General features: G+C 38.5%; 1 protein-coding gene across 2 annotated transcripts in view; it reads right to left on the minus strand.

Annotated features, from left to right (window-relative positions):
• Window positions 1-268: 268 nt before the first annotated feature.
• The window catches only part of NR1D2 (nuclear receptor subfamily 1 group D member 2), a 34,798-nt gene continuing 12,609 nt past the window's right edge, over window positions 269-22,457 (minus strand). For both annotated transcript variants that reach the window (XM_032162290.2, XM_058443172.1), the window contains exons 4-8: window positions 21,020-21,164; window positions 18,284-18,912; window positions 15,731-15,916; window positions 12,841-13,051; window positions 269-3,667 (exon numbers count right to left, since the gene is read on the minus strand). In XM_032162290.2, coding sequence (XP_032018181.1) covers window positions 3,471-3,667; window positions 12,841-13,051; window positions 15,731-15,916; window positions 18,284-18,912; window positions 21,020-21,164 — 1,368 coding nt within the window. In that variant the 3' untranslated portion in view covers window positions 269-3,470. The remainder of the gene's footprint in view (window positions 3,668-12,840; window positions 13,052-15,730; window positions 15,917-18,283; window positions 18,913-21,019; window positions 21,165-22,457) is intronic.

Here is a 22,457-nt window from a genome sequence, read left to right on the forward strand (position 1 = left end):
GTCCTTGCCAGAATCTCTAAACAAACTCTAAAATCTTTTTTTAAGCCCTTTGTGTGTGTGTGTGTGTATATATATATATATATATATATACACACATACATATATATACATATACATATATGTGTGTATATACACACACATATATATACATATACACACACACATTTCCCCATGCTGATTCAGAGATTTACATAAAAGATCCTGCTATGCTCAGGGGAAAGATACTTGTAGTGAGTTAAATGATAAGTAGTTTTACAAAAAAGTCAAGGTAGATTAGACACCAAACACCACAGTTGGTTAGAAATATTTATTATCCCCTCCCCCCACATACAGATTACTTCTCAGAAACATGAAGATATTATCCATGTCCTCATCAATTACAGTTTGTAGAAAACAAACTTAACTCATATCCCATCAACAATGTATTTCTATCATTTTTTTAAACAATAGCCATTTCATTTTTCCATGTTAGTTCCAGAATAGCTTCAAGTTTTATCTTTTGGATCGAATCCAGTCAATCTTTGTTTACAGGTAACAGTTTCCTAACAGATCCCCCCCCAACCCCTAAAAAAATTCTATATCCTAAGTGATAAACTCTTCTTGTACATTCAGCAAACTTTATATTGGAAAAGAAAAAGAATAATTGAGATAGGTATTTACTTTCGTGCACAGTAATAAATCTAGCTGAGCTGCTACACCTTGCTTTGCAAAGATGTTTACATAAAATAAATCATCTCTTATCAAGTTACAATGGTAATTTCTTGAAATGTAGATATGAATGCTATACACTTAATCCATTGAAATTTCCTTCTAATTTTTTAATCTGTAATTAAACCATCACCATAAGGACAAGCTTCATCCCAAGATGTTCCCCCTTTTCCCCTCAGCTATTTCTATCAACTTGAACCCTCTCTCAGATCATGTAGAGATACATTAAAAGCACAGGAAAAAAAATGTTTTAGCTTGCTGACATAATGCCCTTAAGTTTGCTGACATAATGCCCACATTTTAACTTTAAAATGTAAAATCAAAGTTAAAGCATCACTTAATTCATACAGTACATTATTAATCAACAGTGCCCCACCAACTCAGAAGTTTCCTAAATTGGCTGCTTTCTCTGCATTTACTAAGTTTATAACCAATGACTCAATCAAAGAATGTGCTTGTAATAGGCTGCTGGTTTAATTTTAGAATCAAAAGTTTTATATTGGGCTACTTTCAAATATAGAAATGCTATGAGTGACATATGAACTATTGTTTCCCATTACCTACAGGAAGAATTTATTCAAATAAAATTTTACAAGACAAAATGCAAATCTATATACCTATATAGAGATGTATATATGTATATATTGAAACTAACTAAAGTTTTATAAGCAATACTAACATAGTTCTGGTTACACATTCCTAAAGACTTAATTGTTTTAAAGATACATGTTATAAAGAGGCTTATGCAAAAGGCAAAAATTAAGAATCAACATGATCTTTGAGGTTTTCAATATTACTTCAAAAAGCTGTTTCTATCCCCCATAGAAGAAAACTATGCATTTGTTTATCTTAGGAAAAAAAATTATAAAAAGATAATGCTATCATGTAAAGATTCACAAAAACTATACTGTATATCCCATAAGAGTTATACCTACTTAAGGTAAATCACAATTATGGTTTATATTGTATTACAGACATCACCATCGCCTTTCCTCTTTAATAATGAGAGGGTTTAACTTTTTTTAACTTACTTAACTAGTGCCACAGTAAATCAAGTCCCAGTAGCAACAAGTTAAACAAGATTACAAAATAAGGCATTCTGCTCACACGTCATGAAAGTAACAGGCTTAGTACAGTAAAGCGGGCTCTTATCATTTTTGCAATTTTATATAATCCAAACATTATACAGAAGGCAATCTTCGCCAAAAATCCAATTAATTGCTATTTTCCAGGGAAACAGAAAAACCTACATAAAATCCTCAACTTTGGCTATTTCTCCTACTACCATAAACAGATGCTGATCTTATCTATTTAATCAAGTCCACTATTAGAAATGTGGATAAAATGTCTTTGACTACACCATTTCTAAGCCTGTAGATGACACACTAGATGATTTTTCCAATTATAAATTAAATCTAATATGACAAAATCCCTGTAGTGTTATTTAGGAAAAAAGAAGTGGACTCAGAACATACACACGCACGCACACACACATGCCATCATATTAAACAGTTTCTTTAAACATTAGTTCTTCAGAAAGAATAAAAATTCTTTAACATCAAGCTGCAGCATGTGTTTAAGGGGCAGCAATGCAACCTTTTTCAGCACAAGGTAAGAATATGAATCAACTTTTAAACAACTAGTACCCTGAACCAAAGATTTTGCCAAAGATGAACTCTAAAATACATGTTTTTTATGTCGTTGAAATTTGGACTCAATTGCCTGTTGCACTTTTACATTAAGTGTTGCTTAAATAAACAAAAATAGAGCATAAATTCAATATTCTACTGTCTAAACATTTTAAAGCAATGGTTATGCCATCATAAACAGGTAAAATGCACCTAATTTGGGTCTTTTGACACCTCTTGTTTTAAGTTTACTGTATGATAAAGTTCTTCACAGTTTAAAATATTGTGAAGAAATATATTTAACTATATTCACATACATATTATGTACATGTACTATGTCTTTGTTGTACCCATAAACTTTGAATACGTGTGTATCAGTAGGATACCCCACACATATGGCAGGAACCCTGAATAATATGGTTGGTGTGGACTGAAATGATTTCCCAGAAAGGCTTAGAAATAAGAAAAGAATATTATTATGAATAATTATAATAACAAAAATTTTACCTTATTTACATAGTGCCTATCTCCCAAGAGGTAAATATGCTTTACAAACATTTTTTAGTAACTCTGTGAGGTGGGGCATTGGGGACATTATCAATTCTCATTTTCCACAAGCAAGTAAACTACCCAGGACCACACACTTTAGCAGTGGTAGAGTAAATACAGACATGGAGATCTCCTAAATCACAAAGTCTCCAATTACCAGATCAAATAGTCTTGTGGTAGTAATAAGATTTCCATCATTCAACAGAACTCCTACCACAAAGGATTAATTTCTAAGTCCTCATACACTTGTGATTGTGCGTTATATTTATACCACAGGGAGATCAAAATGGTTTTTGGTTTTGGCAGATGAAAAAGTCTAACATTCAGTGTGATTATACTTCAGTGTAACTTCTCCAGTTTAAGTGCGACACAGCTGATTGGTCTATCAGGGAGATGCGGTCAACGTCTAATCATGGCTGAAGAGTTCTCAATCCAAACAGCTATTGCATGATTACAGAGATAGCCTACAATCTTTTATTGTCTTAAAGGTCTTTTCTATCTCCACATATGGTATACACATATAAATAAGCATTTTAGCACAAAATGTACAGTTACCATCAGTTCATGTTTAAATAAACAAAGGCCTTAAGGGTGAACTTTAAAGGCCAAGAGCTCCTCAGAGTGCATGTTGTTTAAAGACCGAAGATCTGGCAACTTTAGAAGCAGTTTTGTAAAAATAGAGGCCTCATTTGGATGGTTTTTCATTATTAAGGTCCTTAGTGCACGAATGAGAGTTTCCTGCAAAGCCTCCACAGAGTTGACGTTTTCTATTCCAGATCGATCTAAGAGAGATCAGGAATAGGGAAATATGAAAGACAGGATAAATTATTAACATTAAATATAAATAAAATTCTTGCTCATCAGTGTCACTAATGAATAGAAAGCAAGGTTTTATACATTTGAATAAAGGCAAAAGTTGACAAATTTCTCAAAATCTCAGTAACAAATCATTAGCTAGTTACTGTATTATAAACCATATATGTCACATAAAACATTTGATAAATCAAAATTCTTTACTGCTTAAGAATTTTTATTCACAAGAACATAGAGGTTCTGACTTTTTAAAATTAGATGTCATCTGATTTCAACTGCTTCTAATTAGCAAAATAAAATAATGTAGTGTATAAACATATTTTCAACACATATGGAATACACTCCCATTTGTATGTCACCATGTGTGGTAGGCAGCCCCTAAAATGGCCTCCAATGATCCCTTCATCCTGGTATTCACACCCTTGTGCAATCTCCTCCCATTAAGTGGACCTAGACTTACTAACTTCTAATTTAAAAAAGTACAGCAGAAGTGATAGGATGTCCGTTCTGAGATTAGCCTACAAGAAACTGTGGCCTCCATCTTAGGTAGGCTCTTGCTCACTTACTCTGAGAAAAGCTGCTGCCATGCTGTGAGCCACCCTGTGGAGAGGCCCACGTGGCAAGGAACTAAGAGTCGGCTCTAGCCAACAGTCAGCAAGGAACTGAGGTGCTCAGTCCAACAGCTTGCAAGGAACTGAATCTTGCCAATAACTACATACAACTGAAAGCAGATCCTTCCCTACTCAAGCCTTCATATGAGACCATAGCCCTGTCCATAGCTTAACTATAACCTCCTAAGAAACCCTGAGTCACAGGCACATATCATATCCTATCTCTCATATCGTATCTTAACCCTCAAAAACTGTGAGATTAAATAAATGTTTGCATTTGAAAGCCCCTGAATTTTGGGACAATTTGTTATGCAGTAATAGGTAACTAATACATTATGCAACTTTATTGCTATGTAACCCTACATTCACTTTCGTTTAGCATATTGTGTTTATTAAACTTCTCATACAATATGTTAATAAACCAGTCATTTGGCATAAGCCTGCAATAAATTATCTTACAATTAGGCAAACCTATGTAGATCACCCATAGACTTTTTCATCAGCAAGATTATTTTTTTCCCTTTACAAAAGGAGGCAGGAGTATACAAAAATATTCAATGGTCCCCCACATGGGAGGTTGTAATTAACAAGAAAAAGACTTCTAACTTCTACAAGGAAGCAAAACTTCTGGCCATTCACGCCCTTTTGTTTTTTTACAAGGATATTGAGGAGGTCTTCCATTATAAGTGATAGCTGAAAAAGGTCATTTGCAATGCAAGCACTTAAAACAAGGACTAAAATTTAATAGTAAAGGGCAAAAAAAGTCTGATTAACTCTAAATGCAGAAAAATGATAAAGTTTTTTTTTGTTGTTTTTGTTTTTTGAGATGGAGTCTCACTCTGTCACACAGGCTGGACTGCAGTGGTACGATCTCGGCTCACTACAACCTCTGCCTCCCGAGTTCAAGCAATTATCTGCCTCAGCCTCCTGAGTAGCTGGGATTACAGGCGCCCACCACCACACCTGGCTCATTTTTATATTTTTAGTTTCACCATCTTGGCCAGGCTGGCCTTGAACTCCCGACCTTGTGATCCACTCGCCTCGGCCTCCCAAAGTGCTGGGATTACAGGCATGAGCCACCACACCTGGCCAGTTTATCTTATATTTAACAAAATTTGAACACTACAACTATATGCTAATTCTTTCTTGGGAAAAAAAGGCCAGGCATGGTGGCTCACACCTGGAATTCCAGCACTTTGGAAGGCCGAGGCAGGAGGATTGCTTGAGCTTAGCAGTTTGAGACCAGCCTGAGCAACATAGTGAGACTTTGTCTCTACAAAAAAAAAAAATTTAATTGAATGGGCATGGTGACACGTGCCTGTAGTCCCAGCTACTTGGGTGGCTAAGGTGGGAGGATCACTTAAACCCAGGTCAAGACTGCAGTGATCCATGATCATTCCACTGCACTCCAGTCTGGGTGACAGAGCGAGATACTGTCTCAAAAATAAAAAGAATGTTGGACAGGACATGGTGGCTCATTCCTGTAATCTCAGCACTTTGGGAGGCCAAGGCAGGTAGATCACCTGAGATAAGGAGTTCGAGACCAGCCTGGCCAACATGGTGAAACCTCGTCTCTACTAAAAATACAAGATTTAGCCGGGCATCGTGACTGGCATCTGTAATCCCAGCTACTTGGAAGGCTGACGCACGAGAATCACTTGAACCCAGGGGATGGAGGTTACAGTGAGTCGAGATCATGCCACTGCACTCCAGCCTGGGTGACAGAGTGGGACCCTGTCTCAAAAAAAAAAAAAAAAAAAAAAAGTTGGATATTGGTTTGTGGGGGTAGGGGAAGGGTCACAATTTTTCAGACAAAACTACTGGCAGAGACCTCTTTCTCTTGATATTTAACTTTGGTCAATCATAAATTATATTTATAAAAATAAAGCCTTCAGTAATGCTTTGAAGAGTACCTCTTGCCTTTGATATTCAAGTAATGGTTTTTTTAAAAAAAACATTCTTTCACTTGATGAAATCGTTTGCCAAACACTTATTAAACATATGTACTGGTTACTGTTCTAAGGTGCTTGGAAATCAGCAGTGAACAAAACCAGAATTCCTTTAAGGAGCTTACATTCTGACAGAAGAAAATAATCACGTGCCACATAACAATGTTTCAGTTAATGGCAGACCACATATAAAAGGGTGGTCCCAGAAAATTACAGTGTTGCTGAAACATCCCTATCGCCTAGTGACGTTGCAGCTTTTGTTGTCTAACATCATAGCACAACACATAACTAACACGTTTATAGTGATGCTGGGGTAAGCAAACCTATTACACTTAATAATAGTAAACAACTATATTACTGATTTAAGTATTTACTATACTATACTTTTTATCATTATTTTACAGTGTAGTCCTTCTACTTCATTTTTTGAGAACTCCTGACCTCAAATGATCCACCAGCCTGGGCGTCACCAAGTGCTGGGATTACAGGCATGAGCCACCTCGCCCGTCCCTTCTACTTAAAAAAAAAAGATAACTGTAAAGCAGCCTCAGGCAGGTCCTTCAGGAGATACTCCTGAAGAATGCAGTGTTATCACAGAAATATAGAAGGTGATAGATGATGACAGCTCATGCATATTACTGCTCCTGAAGACCTTCCAGTAGAACAAAATGTGGAGGTGGAAGACAGTGATATTGATGATGATGAGCCTGTGTAGGCCTAAGCTAATGTATCTGTCTGTCACAGTTTTTAACAATAAAGTTTAAGAAGTAAATAAATAAATTATAAATAGAAAAAAGCTTAGAGAATAAGGATATAAAGAAAACATTTTTGTGTAGCTGTACAATGTGTTGTTTTAAGCTAAGTGTTACTACAAGACTCAAAAAGCTTTAAAAATTTAAGTTTATAAAGTAAAACAGAGCAAGGTAAGGTTAATTTATTATTGAAGAAAAAAATTTTTAATAAATTTAGTGTACCGTAGGTGTTCAGTGATTAAGTCTACAGTCGTATACAGTAATATCCTTCACATGCCCTCACGATTCACTCATTCACCCACAGCAACTTCCAGTCCTGTAAGCTGCATTCATGGTAAATGCCCCATACAAGTATACCAGCTTTTAGCTTTCATATCTATTGTTACTGTACCTTTTCTTTGTTTAGATATGTTTAGATACACAAATAGTGTGTTACAAACTGCCTACAGTACTCAGCACAGTAACATGGTGTACAGGTTTGTTGCCTAGTAACAATAGGCTATACCATAAAACCTAGGTGTGTAGTAGGACATACCATCTAGGTTTATATAAGTACACTCTATGATGTTCACACAATGACAAAATTGCCTAACAATGCATTTCTCAGAACATATTTACGTCACTAAGCGATGCATGACTCTGGTTTCAATCATATGATTAGTAATTTATAATACCGAAAACTGAGAAAGAATGACAGTAATCCCCACAAACAAAATAATCTAGGTGGGCAAAGAAAGAAACAACTGATAAGTGGGGAAGATACCTGAGTGGGAACTAGTATTAGTAGTAGTTGGTTGGACAGGTGTAGGAAGTCACACAAAAAATTTAAAAATGTTTTAAGTTGTTGGTCTTCCAGCGTCTATTTTGTGTTTAGATGACCTATGCTTCGTTATACAACTCAGAATTTCAGGGAAATGGATGCCTATATCTAAAACCATAGATTGCATTAAATTTCTCTAAAGTCTCCATTTCTAAAACCACGGTTTTTAAGATTTCAAGGCCAAAGAACCTAAAGGTACAAACCTGGTTGGATGGTAAACAATCTTCTGGAGACTATAATGTTAAGAGTACACATATTGAAGTGGAAATTCATCTTCTAAATGGTGTAATAAATGCTACACTAGTAGAGTTTAATTTATGACACATCTATCTTCCCTCTCCTTAGCTGGTTCTTCACTGCACTCCCAAGCTTGTACTCCTCACCAAATATTCTATTTATTTTCACTTCCTACAGGATAAAAGTCAAACCTTCAACAAAAATCTCTATGAAGACAACTAAAATCTGTATGTAAATGTGCCTTGACCTCACACCTACATGCCAGTCCTTAATCTTCAACTGGAAGTGACTGCTGCTACTTTAAACAACCTGAAAAGAAACTTATCTTCCAGGTATAATTCCCCTTCCATGATATTAGGATTCTTCCAATCTTACAGGCAAACATCATGTTTGAGATTTTTCTCCCCCTTAGCAGCTACAGCTATTCTGTTAACAAGCAGTATAATGGAAAGGCTTTGAAGCCAGACTAATGGGAGTTCAAATACTTGCTTAGCCAGTAATTAAAAATGGACGTTGGGTAAATTACTTAACCCCTCTGTTCCTCAAATCCCTTGTCTGTGTAACTGTGAATAACTTAATATCCCAGCTCACAGGGATCTACTGTAAGGATAAAATTATATAATGAGATATAGAAATTAACTAGCATTTCTTCTGACAACCCAAAAACAACAAAAGAAGACAACTATACATTCCCAAAAAGAAAAAGCTATTTTAAAGATAAAGCAAACTATGTTACTTAATTCTAAACAATTAATAGAGAACTGAAATAAACTATCCATTTGTTCCCTGATACAAGGAACATCACCCTTCAAGGTGCAGAGGTTTGGAGAAGAGGTTTCCATTATTCTTTCCCATTTCAACCTCACTGTGTGAACACTGTAAGTACTATTTACATAATCATAATACCATAAATACTGACTTTCAACTTTTCAACTTTGGGAATCAACTGATCAAATCATGACAAACAGTTATAGAACAAGATATAAATGTTTTAACTGACTACATAAAAGGAATGTTACAGCAAAGTCAGAGTACAAAGGAAAAACTGTGTCTTTGAACAATTAAGAGATTCTATCTAAACTATCCAAAAGACATTATGCATAAGTAAAGGTCAAAAAATGTGAGTATATTAAAATTACGAACAAAACCATTAAATTAAAAAATAAAACATAAAAAAATTGAGAGGGAAAAGTAAGGACACTTTTATTTGTAAGTTATACTCACTAAATAAAAAGAGGTAGTATAGGCTGGGCACGGTGGCTCATGGTTGTAATCCCAACACTTTGGGAGGCCGAGGAAGGTGGATCACCTGAGGTCAGGAGTCCAAGACCAGCCTGGCCAACGTGACGAAACCCCCGTCTCTACTAAAAATACAAAAATTAGCTGAGCATGGTGTTGGGCACCTGTAATCCCAGCTACTTGGGAGGCAGAGGTTGCAGTGAGCTGAGATCATTGCACTCCAGCCTGGACGACGAGTAAGACTCCGTCTCAAAAAAAAGAAAAAAAAAAAAAAGAGGTATACGGAGATATAAGCATTATAATCAGAGTTGGGTGGTCAAGAACCAGAAAATTAAAAAGAAGGGTGTTAAGAAATCCAGTTTTCTGAGGAATAAGGCTGGGAGTAGAGGAAAGAGGAAAGAAGCAGAGACTTTTCATTTTAAACCCTTCTGTAGCGTTTGAATTTTATTTTCCTGCCTAGATACCGCTTTAAAAACAGCTAGTAATTCATGCTGCTGTTTGGCCGGGTGCGGTGGCTCATGCCTGTAATCCCAGCACTTCGGGAGGCCGAGGAAGGTGGATCACCTGAGGTTGGGAGTTCGAGACCAGCCTGACCAACATGGAGAAACCCCGTCTACTGAAAATACAAAATTAGCTGGGTGTGGTGGCACATGCCTGTAATCCCAGCTACTCAGGAGGCTGAGGTGAGGCAGGAGAATTGCTTGAACCTAAGAGATGGAGGTTGTGGTGAGCAGAGATCATGCCATTGCACTCCAGCCTGGGCAGCAAGAGTGAAACTCCATCTCCAAAAATAAAAAATAAAAAAACAAACAACAACAACAAAAAACAGCTAGTAATTTTTAAGTGGTAAGGATTAAAATTTGACATGAAACTTCATATATGTTTACTTGTGTATGTTCATATAGTGACATGACAAAAATTAGAATGCACTGTATTCTTTTAGTCTTTCACACTTAATATTTCCATTTTTAAAATATATCCTATATAAACAAACAGGTAAATGGATAGAAGGATAGGTGAATGGATAGATGGATAGGTAAATGGATAAAGATCCCCAATATTAACAGTGATCTTTTCTGGTAGTGATATTATAACCTTTTTTTCCATTTTAATATTTTCTACATTTTCAAAGAACCCATATTAAATTTATAATCAGAAAAAAAGGCTTTTTCAAAATCAGATTAAATCAAACTAAAAATCATGTTCCTATCCTGAAATAACAAGGTTCCTGGCATACAGAGTTTCCCTCTACCCCTTTGCCATCATTCCTTCCTCTGAACTACCTCTGGGAAATTGGCCCTTCTACTTCATCTTACCTGCCTTATATTTATTTTAGAAGAGTTCACCCCACTGCCTCATACCTGATGTCATTTCAAAAGCTTCTCAACCTAACTCTCTAGCACTAATGACTTACCTATCTAATCCGCCCACCACAATAAAAATGCAGAATTAATGTTAAACATCACTTTGTTCAACCGGATCACTCTCCTACTTAAGAAGGTACACAGACTTTCTTCTGCCCCATATTTTGGTTAAAACCTCTCTGCTTAGTTCTCATAGCTGTTATTCCATAACCTGCTGCTCCCCTAATTCTGAAGGCTTTTGTCCCCCTTCCTCCTTGATGTACACTCCAGGCTTTGGCCACCTGACCCTATCTCGTACTCTCCCACGCCTTTCCATCTCTTCTTCATTGGGAAAGCCTAATAATTCAACCTTTGAATTCCAGCTCCACTTCTATATTTCCCCACAGAACCTTCCAAGATGATTTCACCTTCCTTTCTACAACTCCAGCTTACCTCAGTCAGAACTACACAGTTTAGTAGCATAAAGCTCTTTGTGTAGTTTCATCTCTCCAAAAAGAATGAAAACACTTAGCAAGCATGTGCCTTAAAGCTTTTTGGCTCCCCCTGAGCACCTAATAGGTAAGGCATATTCATCAGATAAATAATTTAACAAGTACTGATTATCTGTGGTTTCCAAATAATCGATTTATTAATCTGATATCAACTCAAACCAATACTAATTACTTATCAAGAGATTCTGCAAATGATAGGTAAAATGCAAGAGGCATTATAAGTTAGCTATAAAACAGATATCCCTTATTGACATATTCCTTTCATACTACTCCCATGTCATATACACATTTTTAGTTATCCAGGTAGAGCTGGTCAGAAAAGGTAGCCAAATTATGTTACCAAATGGCATGTCTTTATTCCACTGAGGTACAGGTCCTTAAAATTATACAAATAACTTGTTCTTTTTTTTTTTTTTTTAAGACAGAGTCTCGCTCTGTCACCCAAGCTGGAACACAAGCTGGCATGACAGCGGCTCACAGCTACCTCCACCTCCCAGGTTCAAGCGATTCTCCTGCTTCAGCCTCCTGAGTAGCTGGGACTACAGGCACGTGCCACCATGCCCGGCTAATTTTTGTATTTTTAGTACAGATGGGGGTTTCACCATGTTGGCCAGGCTGGTCTCAAATTCCTGACCTCAGGTGATCCACCCGCCTCAGCCTCCCAAAGTGCTGGGATTACAGGCATGCGCCCCAGTGCCTGGCCTAGAACTTGTTCTTTTTCAAGAGCTACTAATTTATGATTTAGCCACATAATCGGAGGCCGTAACTTGTAACTCTCACAATGCCTAGCACAGTGCCCTTTACACAGTAGGAAGCAAATGGGAAACAAAGTCATAACTAAATACTAAAAAATTCCCAAATGTTATAAACTAAAATGATGCCTAAAAATAGCTGGCACTTACTTAGACATACCCAGGAAAGTGTCTCAATTTCCAATTTGTTATTGGCAGTAACAATCTCTGCCTTAATGGGTACTGTCAGAAATAATTTTAATATTAATGCAACATGGCAGGGACATTGGGAAACATCATAAATGACTCATATAAATAAACATTAAAAACTCAAAAATCTTGCTCACTCATTCAGTGACTGAGTAGCTCTTCTATGCCAGACACCACACTAGGCTCACATGGTACAACCCCTTCCTTTGACAGGATGAGGAAGGAATCCAAGACCCAAAAGAGTAAAGTTACTTACCCAAGTTACCCACATAATTCAATGGCAGAGCTGAACTAAAGCCTACAACTAATTCACATTTCTCTGCAACAAACCATACTAATACCTCTTGATACTTTTAATGTTTTCAAGTAACCCACATTGTATTTGAATGGAAACTGAAATTCATATTACAACTACCTACCTAGAGATACATAATATTCTAACAAATTCATGAAACAAAGATTTGGACTCATAAAAAAAATTATGAACAAAAAGCTAAAGACTAACAGTGGTAAATACAAGGCCTAGATTTAAGTATTACTTTATTCCTATAGTACTTTGATATATATTGTTATAATGAAAAAATTAGTTACACAAAAATAACAGGATCATACAATTTAGCATCTTCCTTAAGGGCTTATTCCCTCTGTATAACTTTCTGGAACCCTGTTAACTGCCACCTTCTCCCCAGTTGGTCACTATATGCTAGGTGTGGCACAATTTTGAACCAGCTTGCTTACCTGCAGATACCAGGACAACAGCTGTAAACAAACTCATCTCTTCATCACTAAGTTGGAGGGCATTTAGCTTCTCACTAAATTCAAACATAGAGTTTAGCAGATCCCCTGCTCCCATTGAGTGTAAATCATCCACACTATATTTCTTTCCACTTAAAAAGGTGACAGTACGTTCCTTTGCATCAAATAATGATGCAAACCGTACCATTAAAACCTGGAAAAAGAAAAAGAAATGTATTTGGAGAAGTCTAACAGCAATAATAAAAAATAACTTAGTATTCAAGTCAGTTATGAATCATCCCACATATAAAGTTATAAAAGAAAAACAGGGTATACTTTTACTCAAAACCACGATATTCTATTCTATTCTACTCTACTTCTACTCTATTCTACTCTATTCTGTTCTATTCTATTCTATTCTATTTTTGAGATGGAGTTTTGCTTTTGTGGCCCGAGCTGGAGTGCAACGGCATGATCTTGGCTCACTGCAACCTCCGCCTCCCAGGTTCAAGCAATTCTCCTGCCTCGGCCTCCCAAGTAGCTGGGATTACAGGTGCATGCCACCACGCCCAGCTAATTTTTGGTATTTTTAGTAGAAGCAGGGTTTCACCATGTTAACAAGGCTGGTCTCAAACTCCTGACCTCAGGTGATCCACCTGCCTCAGCCTCCCAAAGTGCTGGGATTACAGGTTTGAGCCACCATGTTAGGCGATTTTATTTTTTGAGATGGAGTTTTCTTCTTGTCACCCAGGCTGGAGTGCAGTGGCACAATCTCAGCTCACTGCAACCTCTGCCTCCTGGGTTCAAGCGATTCTCCCACCGCACACTCCCAACTAGCTGGGATTACAGGCACACACCACCACACCCAGCTAATTTTGTTTTTAGTAGAGATGGGGTTTCACCATGCTGACCAGGCTGGTCTCAAACTCGTGACCTTAGGTGATCCACCCGTCTCAGCCTCCCAAAGTGCTGGAATTACAGGCATGAGCCACAGTGCCCAGCCTATTTATTTATTTATCTATTGAGACAGGGTCTTGCTCTGTTGCCCAGGCTGGAGGTGCCATCACAGCTCACTGCAACCTGAACCTCCCAGGCTCAAGTGATCCTTCCCACCTCAGCCTCCTGAATAGCTGAGAATACAAATACATATTACCACACCCAGCTAATTTTTGTATTTTTTGTAGAGACAGGGTTTCACCATGTTGCCCAGGCTGGTCTCAAACTCCTGGACTCAAGTGATCAGTCTGCCTCAGCCTTCCAAAGTGCTGGGATTACAAGCATGAGCCACTCACTGCACCCGGTCCCAAAACCACTTTCTTAAGACGAATTCTCTACCAAAGCAAAAATACTCCAAGAAGAACATCAAAAGAAATTCTAGCCACTGATGGCAAAGACACTCTGCCACTCTATTAACAAAGATTCTGAAATGCAATATAAAATTAGAGCAAGAAATAGTACCAGTAAATTTAAAACTGGGCCCTGGCCAAAGGCATTAAAGAAACTCTTTAGGCTGCCAAGTATACCACATGGCCTCTATGCCTTAAGTAAAAAGAGCAAAATTCCAATGCAGCAACACTTCGAAACATCAACACATCAAATGCAGCCAAGGCAAAGGAAGCAGATGAAGTCTAACTGAACTACTTCAAGAAACCATAACCCAAAGAGACTATCCACAAAGAAAGCTATCACAGTAAGTGTTCTAAGCACCATGTTATAATTGACATCCACGTTAAATCAGTTAACAATTATATTACTTAATTATCTCACTCCCTCCGTTATACTAAATCCAGGGAGAAGTGAAAATATAGCCCTGGCTCACTTCTCCTATCCATGAAAGGTTGAAAGATTTGGCCCACCAAACATCAACTTCCTCTCACCACCCCAATCTCAGAGTTGTCCTTAATTAGGTCCCAAGGCATCTCACACCTTGGCAGCAAAAGGGATGCCCTGGCGCACACAGAAAGTGAAAGACACCTAACTAAGGACCAGGAGAGGCACATCTGCAAGTTATACAGTAGAGACTACCCCAAGCCCAGGCAGGATACAGTGTTGCAAGAGAAGTGGGACAGAAAAGTAGCCAAGGATCCTGAAGCAAGGTGAAACCAGGAAGAGCTAAGGTGGCACATAAGAAATGTCTGATATATCCCCAAAATATTCTACAGTCTCTCAAAAAAAAAAAAATCGCATTCTATTTGCCCTTCTTATTCTGTATCGAATACAGTAAATGCTAGGCTAGGCTTTCAGGAGGTGTCTGCCACTGCAGAAACTTGTTAAGTCCACATCTAAAAGCAATACTAGCACTTAAGAGTTCATATGCTGTAGATACAGAATACCTATATTTCAAATCCTAAATAATAAGTAAAAAATAAATATAAAATCCTAAACAATTCTGGATTTACCAAGTTTCCCAAGTCTCTTCCCAAAATCCTGAGATGATGATTATTTTGTTGACAGTTTCAGACTCTGGACTATAAATACTGACTCAGAAAAGAATGAAAACATCTGCCAGGCACAGTGGCTCACACCTGTAATCCCAGCACTTTAGGAGGCCAAAGTGGGCAGATCACTTTGAGCTCAGGAGTTCCAGACCAGCCTGGGCAATATGGCAAAACCCTGTTTCTACAAAAAAAATTAGCCGGGCATGGTGGCTCATACCCTTACACCTGTAGTCCCAGCTACTCAGGAGGCTGAAGCTGGAGAATGCTTGAACCCAGGAAGCAGACGTTGCAGTGAGTTGTGATCGCACTGCTGCACTCCAGCCTGGGTGACAGAGCAAGATTCTGTCTCAAAAAAAAAAAAGGTAAAAAAAAAAAAAAAAAAGAATTAAAACATCCATGAAAATAAAATACTACATGCCCTGCCTGCATCAATATTCAGGATAAATAAAACCTACCTCAAAAGTCCCAGCCTTTAAAAGGTTGACCTGGTCATGCTGAGAGAGATCTCTAAACCCAGGAATACGCTTTGCAAATTCCACCACTTCTTTCACTGCTGGAGTGAAGCTCATTGAAAATTCTTCCCAGATTTCATGTCCTGATTTATGAGGATCCACATATGGAGACTTACTCATTGGACAAACCTAGTATACACAAAACGGAAAAACTCTTAAATACTAAGAGGTGATAAAGAAATGTCAAAAGCAGCATCTCAATTATCAGAAACCCCAACATGAATTTAACCCCCAAAACACAAGTAAAATCTACTGAGATATTAGCACTTTATCCATTTGCTGCCCACCATACTGTAGAAAGGCTCTTGGCAACCTAATATAAATAGCAATTAACTTATAAAAAAAAAGCCTAAGCAAAAATATCCTCTGTAACAAGCTATTTCAAACACCTGTTGCACAGGTTTAAGAGTTTATTTTGTTAACACTGCTGCCACCTTATGCTAGTATATGGTGTTTTATAATTTTGCAAACAAATTCAATTGTTTGATTCTCAATCTGTTATTCATGGCAGATTATAATTTCCATTTCTTAGGTGGAGAAATGAGACTCTGAGAGGTTTAGTGATTTGTCCAACACAGCTAGAAGTCACAAGTCTAGGCCCAAATTCACATTTAGTTAATATTTCAAAACTCCTTTATTTCTAAAGAGGTAGAATTACAATGTTGTAATTTCCAAGAGGAAAAAACAGCAAGGTGCCTCATTTTGTTGAAAAGGTCGCTCACTGCCTGGCCGGGCGCAGTGGCTCAAGCCTGTAAACCCAGCACTTTGGGAGGCCGAGGCAGGCGGATCACAAGGTCAGGAATTCAAGACCAGCCTGGCCAACATGGTGAAACCCTGTCTCTACTAACAATTAAAAAAATTGGCCAGATGTGGTGGCACGTGCCTGTAGTCCCAGCTACTCAGGAGGCTGAGGCAGAAGAATCACTTGAACCGGGAGGCGGAGGCTGCAGTGAGCCGAGATCATACCACTGCACTTCAGCCTGGGTGACAAAGTGAGACTCTGTCTCAAAAATAAAAAAAGTCACTGCCCATTTATCTCAAAAACAATGGTGTGATCGCTGACTTCTACTTCTTCAATCAGGAAACAAGGACTGCAGATACAGGTGTGCCTTCTAAATGAGGACTGGGTGAGGGAAAATAGGAAGCCAAGAAGTTATTAAAAAAAAAAAAAAAAAAAACACCAAAAAGATGATGAAACACACTCTGTATATTCTATTAGTAAAATCAGCCTTTAAATTTTCACTAAATCCATACAAAATCTAGGAATGGGATGATTACAAAACCATGGAGAATATCATGAAATCAGAACCAAAATGCCTACAGATTTTTCCTTCATTAAGGCAGCCACTTGGCCAGGCGTGGTGGCTCATGCCTGTAATCCCAGCACTTTGGGAGGCCGAGGTGGGTGAATCACTTGAGGCCAGGAGTTCAACACCAGCCTGGCCAACATGGTGAAACCTGTCTCTACTGAAAATACAAAAATTAGCCAGGCAGGTGACGCACGCCTGTAATCCCAACTACTTGGGAGGCTGAGGCATGAGAATTGCTTGAACCCAAGAGGTGGAGGTTGCAATGAGCTGAGGTCGTGCCACTGCACTCCAGCCTGGGCAACAGAGCAAGAATGGTTCAAAAAAAAAAAAAAACCAAAAAAGCGACGACTTAGCCTAACATACGGTCCACAGAATCAAATAACTGCAAGTGACAACAAAAACTTTAATGAAGACTGAGGTAGAGTCAACTATTTTGAAAATGAAAAAGACGACTTTAATTACCTGTCAGTAGAAAATACCAAGCACTATCAAAGGACCTCATGGCTTATACTGGAAATGGTGTGGTACTGCTGTTTTTGATGAAATTTTGGCTGAATATGAACACTGTACTTTGATGTAGAATGTCGTATTTGATGGAAAAATAGAAAAGCTTGAATGATATGACCAACATTAAGTCATCTCATAAGATGAAGTCTGAGAAAATCCTTAGAAATTAGCCTATGAAATTAAAATACTCCTAAATTTATCAAACAATAAAACATCTATGTTCTATATCCAAAGACCTTTTTGCGTAATAATGGTTAAAAAAAAAAAAACCTCTTTCTACAGAAATCAAAGAATTTCTAACTATGGCAAGTGAAAAGTTCAGCCCTTTGAGAAAATCCCAAAGCTAGTAAGGTACTAATTAATCAGAATGCTTAAATTTTCAAAGGGATTTCCAAGAATTAAAGGACCAATTCTGCATGAATCATATTTTGCATAAAATCCTAATCCCAACCCCAGATCAATCAAATCACATGCTTGTACCTAGCTGGGTGTGAAATTAGGTCATTCATCAGATGATGTTTATTAAAATTATTTGACCTAAAATACTGTATAAAATTAAGTCTGTAAATTTCTTAGGTTTTCTGACACCATCCCCCCAAGTTAGCATGTCTCCCAAATAAAAGAAAATTTTCAAAGCTTTCCCTGATACAACGTAAGCAAAAATTTGATTTCACTATACCAGATGCATTCTTCCTCCAGTGTTGCACAGGTAACTATTCTTGTTCTCATTCTGAGAAAATCCATCTATTGGAACTCTATCACATACTCTTTGAGTATAAGCATTGGAGAAGTTCATACAACGTCCATTTGCAATACAAATGGCATGCCCATTTGGGTAATGCATCATGTTCCTCCCTTTGAACTGTCCATTGAGATGCTGCTGGCTCTCACTACAGGGAAAATGGCTGCTAAGCCCATTGCCGCAATGATCATGATTTAAATTATATTGCTCCATGTTCTTGGGAATCCGTTCTCCTCTCTGGGGCTGCATGCTCTCAGCTGAGTTTTCTCGCTGCTCTTGATTATACATAAAGGTATCCTTGTGAGCTCTGGTCACCATGCCAATCACTTCTTCCTTTGCAAAATCAGAAGAGGGAGGAGAAGAACTTTTGATGTTTTCTTGCTCCAGTTGGGGCTTGGGTCGCAACTGTTCCTGGGCTGGTAAGGCTGTCTGTTCATGATGTTCTACTAATGTGTCATTTTGCAAGTGACCACTGAACTGGCTGTTCATCATGGTCTTCATCGCACTTTGCATTTCAATTAGCATCCTCTGTTTTTCACGCTTAGGAATACGACCAAACCGAACAGCTATTGAAAAAAAGATATTTAACATCTATATTCTAAATAAGACTTGTTTTGTATAAAAGAATAACACAAAATTATCCAATAGTTATGGCCTCTAGTCATACATATAAAGAATGAGTCTGCATGTCTCTGGTCCACATTTTTCTAAACTTGCTGGTCTTGATGCACCAAAGGAAGTAGGAGAGGGAGAGAAAATTTTCCATTTTCCCCCAAAACAAAGTTAAGGACATCTATCTCCTAGGTATTTTATAAGCAAAGTCTAAGAAAAGAAATAGGAAATTCCGATGGGCGCAGTAGCTCATGCCTGTAATCCCAGCACTTTGGGAGGCTGAGGCGGGTGGACCACCTGAGATCAGGAATTCGAGACCAGACTAGCCAACATGGTGAAACCCCGTCTCTACTAAAAATACAAAAAGTAGCCAGGTGTGATGGCGGGCGCCTGTAGTCCCAGCTATTCTGGAGACCGACGCAGGAGAATTGCTTGAACCCAGGAGGCAGAGGTGACAGAGAAATACTCCATCTCAAAAAAAAAAAAAAAGAAAGAAAGAAAGAAAAAGAAATAGGAAATTAACTAATGAAAAGCAGTTTGAAGCAGACCAGTATTACTACACGGCTCCTTACTAACAAAGCTGAGGACTGTTCCCAGGAAAGCATGTGTGATTCAGCTACACACATCCATTACCATTAATGGAACTTTGTAGGTAAAATCATTCCCTGAACACCTGGCCCGTCAATTCATTTTTGTAACTTTACTCTCAAGATCTAACTAAGAAATTATCTGCTGTCTTCTTTTCCAGCCTCTTAAAAAAAAAAAAAAAATCCTTAAAAAAAATTCCACAATCAGTAGAAATGCACTTACTGAAAAATAAACTTGGTAGATTTTAATTAAAACGAGTGAAATAAGTAAAAATGAGATAAGTCATCCTCTATTCTTTTAGAAGCTAGTCTTAGAAGGTGTCTTGTCTCCAATAATCCTATCAATGAGAGAAAGAAAAGCTTCTTTCCAGTCTAGTATTTATACAGAGATAATAAAAATTCAGTATACTTGCCCAGAAAGCCTTGTTAATCTAATTGTAGCCTCTAACATTATTGCTACCAAAAACAAACAACTTAATCATGTTTGATACATTACCTCTACTCCTCCCTTCACAAATGATTGTCAGTTTTATTCTTTTAGGGCAATCACAATATCCATCAACTATTTTTATAGCATTAGTACTTTTAGCACTAAAAAAAAAAATTTCAGGCAACTGAAAAAACAAAACATCAATTGCTGAAACCTGTTACTCAAGAAACTCCTGGTCAGGCCTGATAGCTCACACCTGTAATCCCAGCACTTTGGGAGGCTGAGGCAGGTGGATCACTTGAGGTCACGAGTTCGAGGCCAACCTGGTCAACATGATGAAACCCCGTCTCTAATAAAAATACAAAAATTAGCCAGGTGTGGTGGCAGGCACCTGTAATCCCAGCTACTCAGGAGGCTGAGGCAGGAGAATCACTTGAATCCGGGAGACGGAGGCTGCAGTGAGACGGAGTCTGTGTCTCCCAGGTTAGAGTGCAGTGGCACAATCTCAACTCAGTGCAACCTCCACCTCCTGGGTTCAAGCTATTCTCCTGCCTTAGCCTCCCAAGTAACTGGGATTACAGGTGTATGCCACCACGCTCAGCTAATTTTTTTTTGCATTTTTAGTAGATACGGGGTTTCACCACGGCTGGTATAGAACTCCTTACCTAAAGTGACCCACACACCTCAGCCGCCCAAAGTGCTGGGATTACAGGCATGAGCCACCATGCCCGGCCATATAAAAAATGTTTTTCAACTCCATCAGTTTTACGAAAAAATAAAAAGTAATCAAATTGCACAGAAAAAAATGGCTCTTTTTAGAAGAAGCAACAACAACAAAAGTTTAGCCAATAACTGTTTCTGGGATAATAATGCTAAAATACGACTTTAATCAATGTGGTGTCCTGTAAAGCATGAAAATATGTTTTCTGCTTCACCTTAAATACAAGAGGGTCCTTGGTAACCAGTTTATAGCTCTGGTTCATGATGAGGAATAAAAGCCAAGCTCCATACACTTTAGGAACACTCTTTAAACTGGGAACATACCATCTCTTGACATTCCAACAGACAGACACTTTTTGAAGCGACATTGCTGACATCTGTTCCTATTCATTCTCATTATAGAACAGTTTTCATTCTTCAGGCACTTCTTGTACTGGATGTTTTGTTGAATACTTCTCCGAAAGAAACCCTAAGAACAAAGGAAGATTTACGTACTCATTTAAAAACACCCAAATGAACTTCTTATGAACACTGCCCCCATACCTATCAAGTATATATGACGAACTATATAGTCCCAATATATGACTCGCTATCTGGGAAACACTATGTCTTAGGACAGAGGGAAATACAATGTTGACACACAGAATTTAATTCGATTCTTACTGGTATGAGTAAGCACCTAACACCTACTAACCAAACAAAATTCTTCTTCCCTTTAGAGATTCTTTGTCCTTACCCAAAGCACCCCTTGCAACAACCACACTACCCCCTTGCAACAACCACACTACCCTGTTACCAGACCCTGCCTGCAGTCACATTTTCCATCTCATACTTTTATTCACTACAAATTCCAAAACTCTTTAAGTATGAATGACTGATTCCTCTTTTTTTTTTTTTTTTTTTTTGAGATAGGATCTCGTTCTGTTGCCCAGGCTAGAGTGCAGTGGCATGATCACAGCTCACTGCAGCCCTGACCTCCCTGGCTCAATCAATTCTCCAACCACAGCCTCCCAAACAGCTGGGACTACAGGCATGAGCCACCACACCCAGCTAATTTTTGTATTTTTTGTAGAAATGAGGTTTTGCCATGTTGCCTAGGCTGGTCTTGAAGTCCAGGGCTCAAGTGATCTGCCAGCCTTGGCCTCCCAAAGTGTTAGACTTACAGGGCGTAAGCCACCACCACTCCTGACCTGATTTTTCGTTTGTTTGCTTTCTTGAGACAGACTCTTGATCTGTAGCCCAGGCTGGAGTGCACTGGCGCGATCTCAGCTCACTGCAACCTCCGCCTCCCAGGTTCAAGGGATTCTCCTGCCTCAGCCTCCCCAGGAGCTGGGATTACAGGCACCTGCCACCATGCCCGGCTATTTTTTTGTATTTTTAGTAGAGACAGGGTTTCACCATGTTGGCCAGGCTGGTCTTGAACTTCTGACCTCAACTGATCCGCCCACCTTGGCCTCCCAAAGTGCTAGGATTACAGGCACAAGCCACCGCGCCCAGCCTTTTTTTTTTTTTTTTAAAGAGACAGGGTCTCGCTCTGTCACCCAGGCTGGAGTACAATGACGTAATAATAGCTCACCGCAACTTCGAACTCCCGGGCTCAAGCAATCCTCCTGCCTCAGCCTCCCAAGAGCTGGGACTACAGGCATGTGCTACCACATCCAGCTTTTTTACTTTTTGTAGAGATGGAGACTCCCTATGTTGCCCAGGTGGGTCTCACACTCCACCTCAAGCAATCCTACAGCTTCGGCCTCCCAAAGAGCTA

The sequence above is a fragment of the Hylobates moloch genome, unplaced genomic scaffold (assembly GCF_009828535.3).
Source record: "Hylobates moloch isolate HMO894 unplaced genomic scaffold, HMol_V3 SCAFFOLD_8, whole genome shotgun sequence".
Taxonomy (NCBI): domain Eukaryota; kingdom Metazoa; phylum Chordata; class Mammalia; order Primates; family Hylobatidae; genus Hylobates; species Hylobates moloch.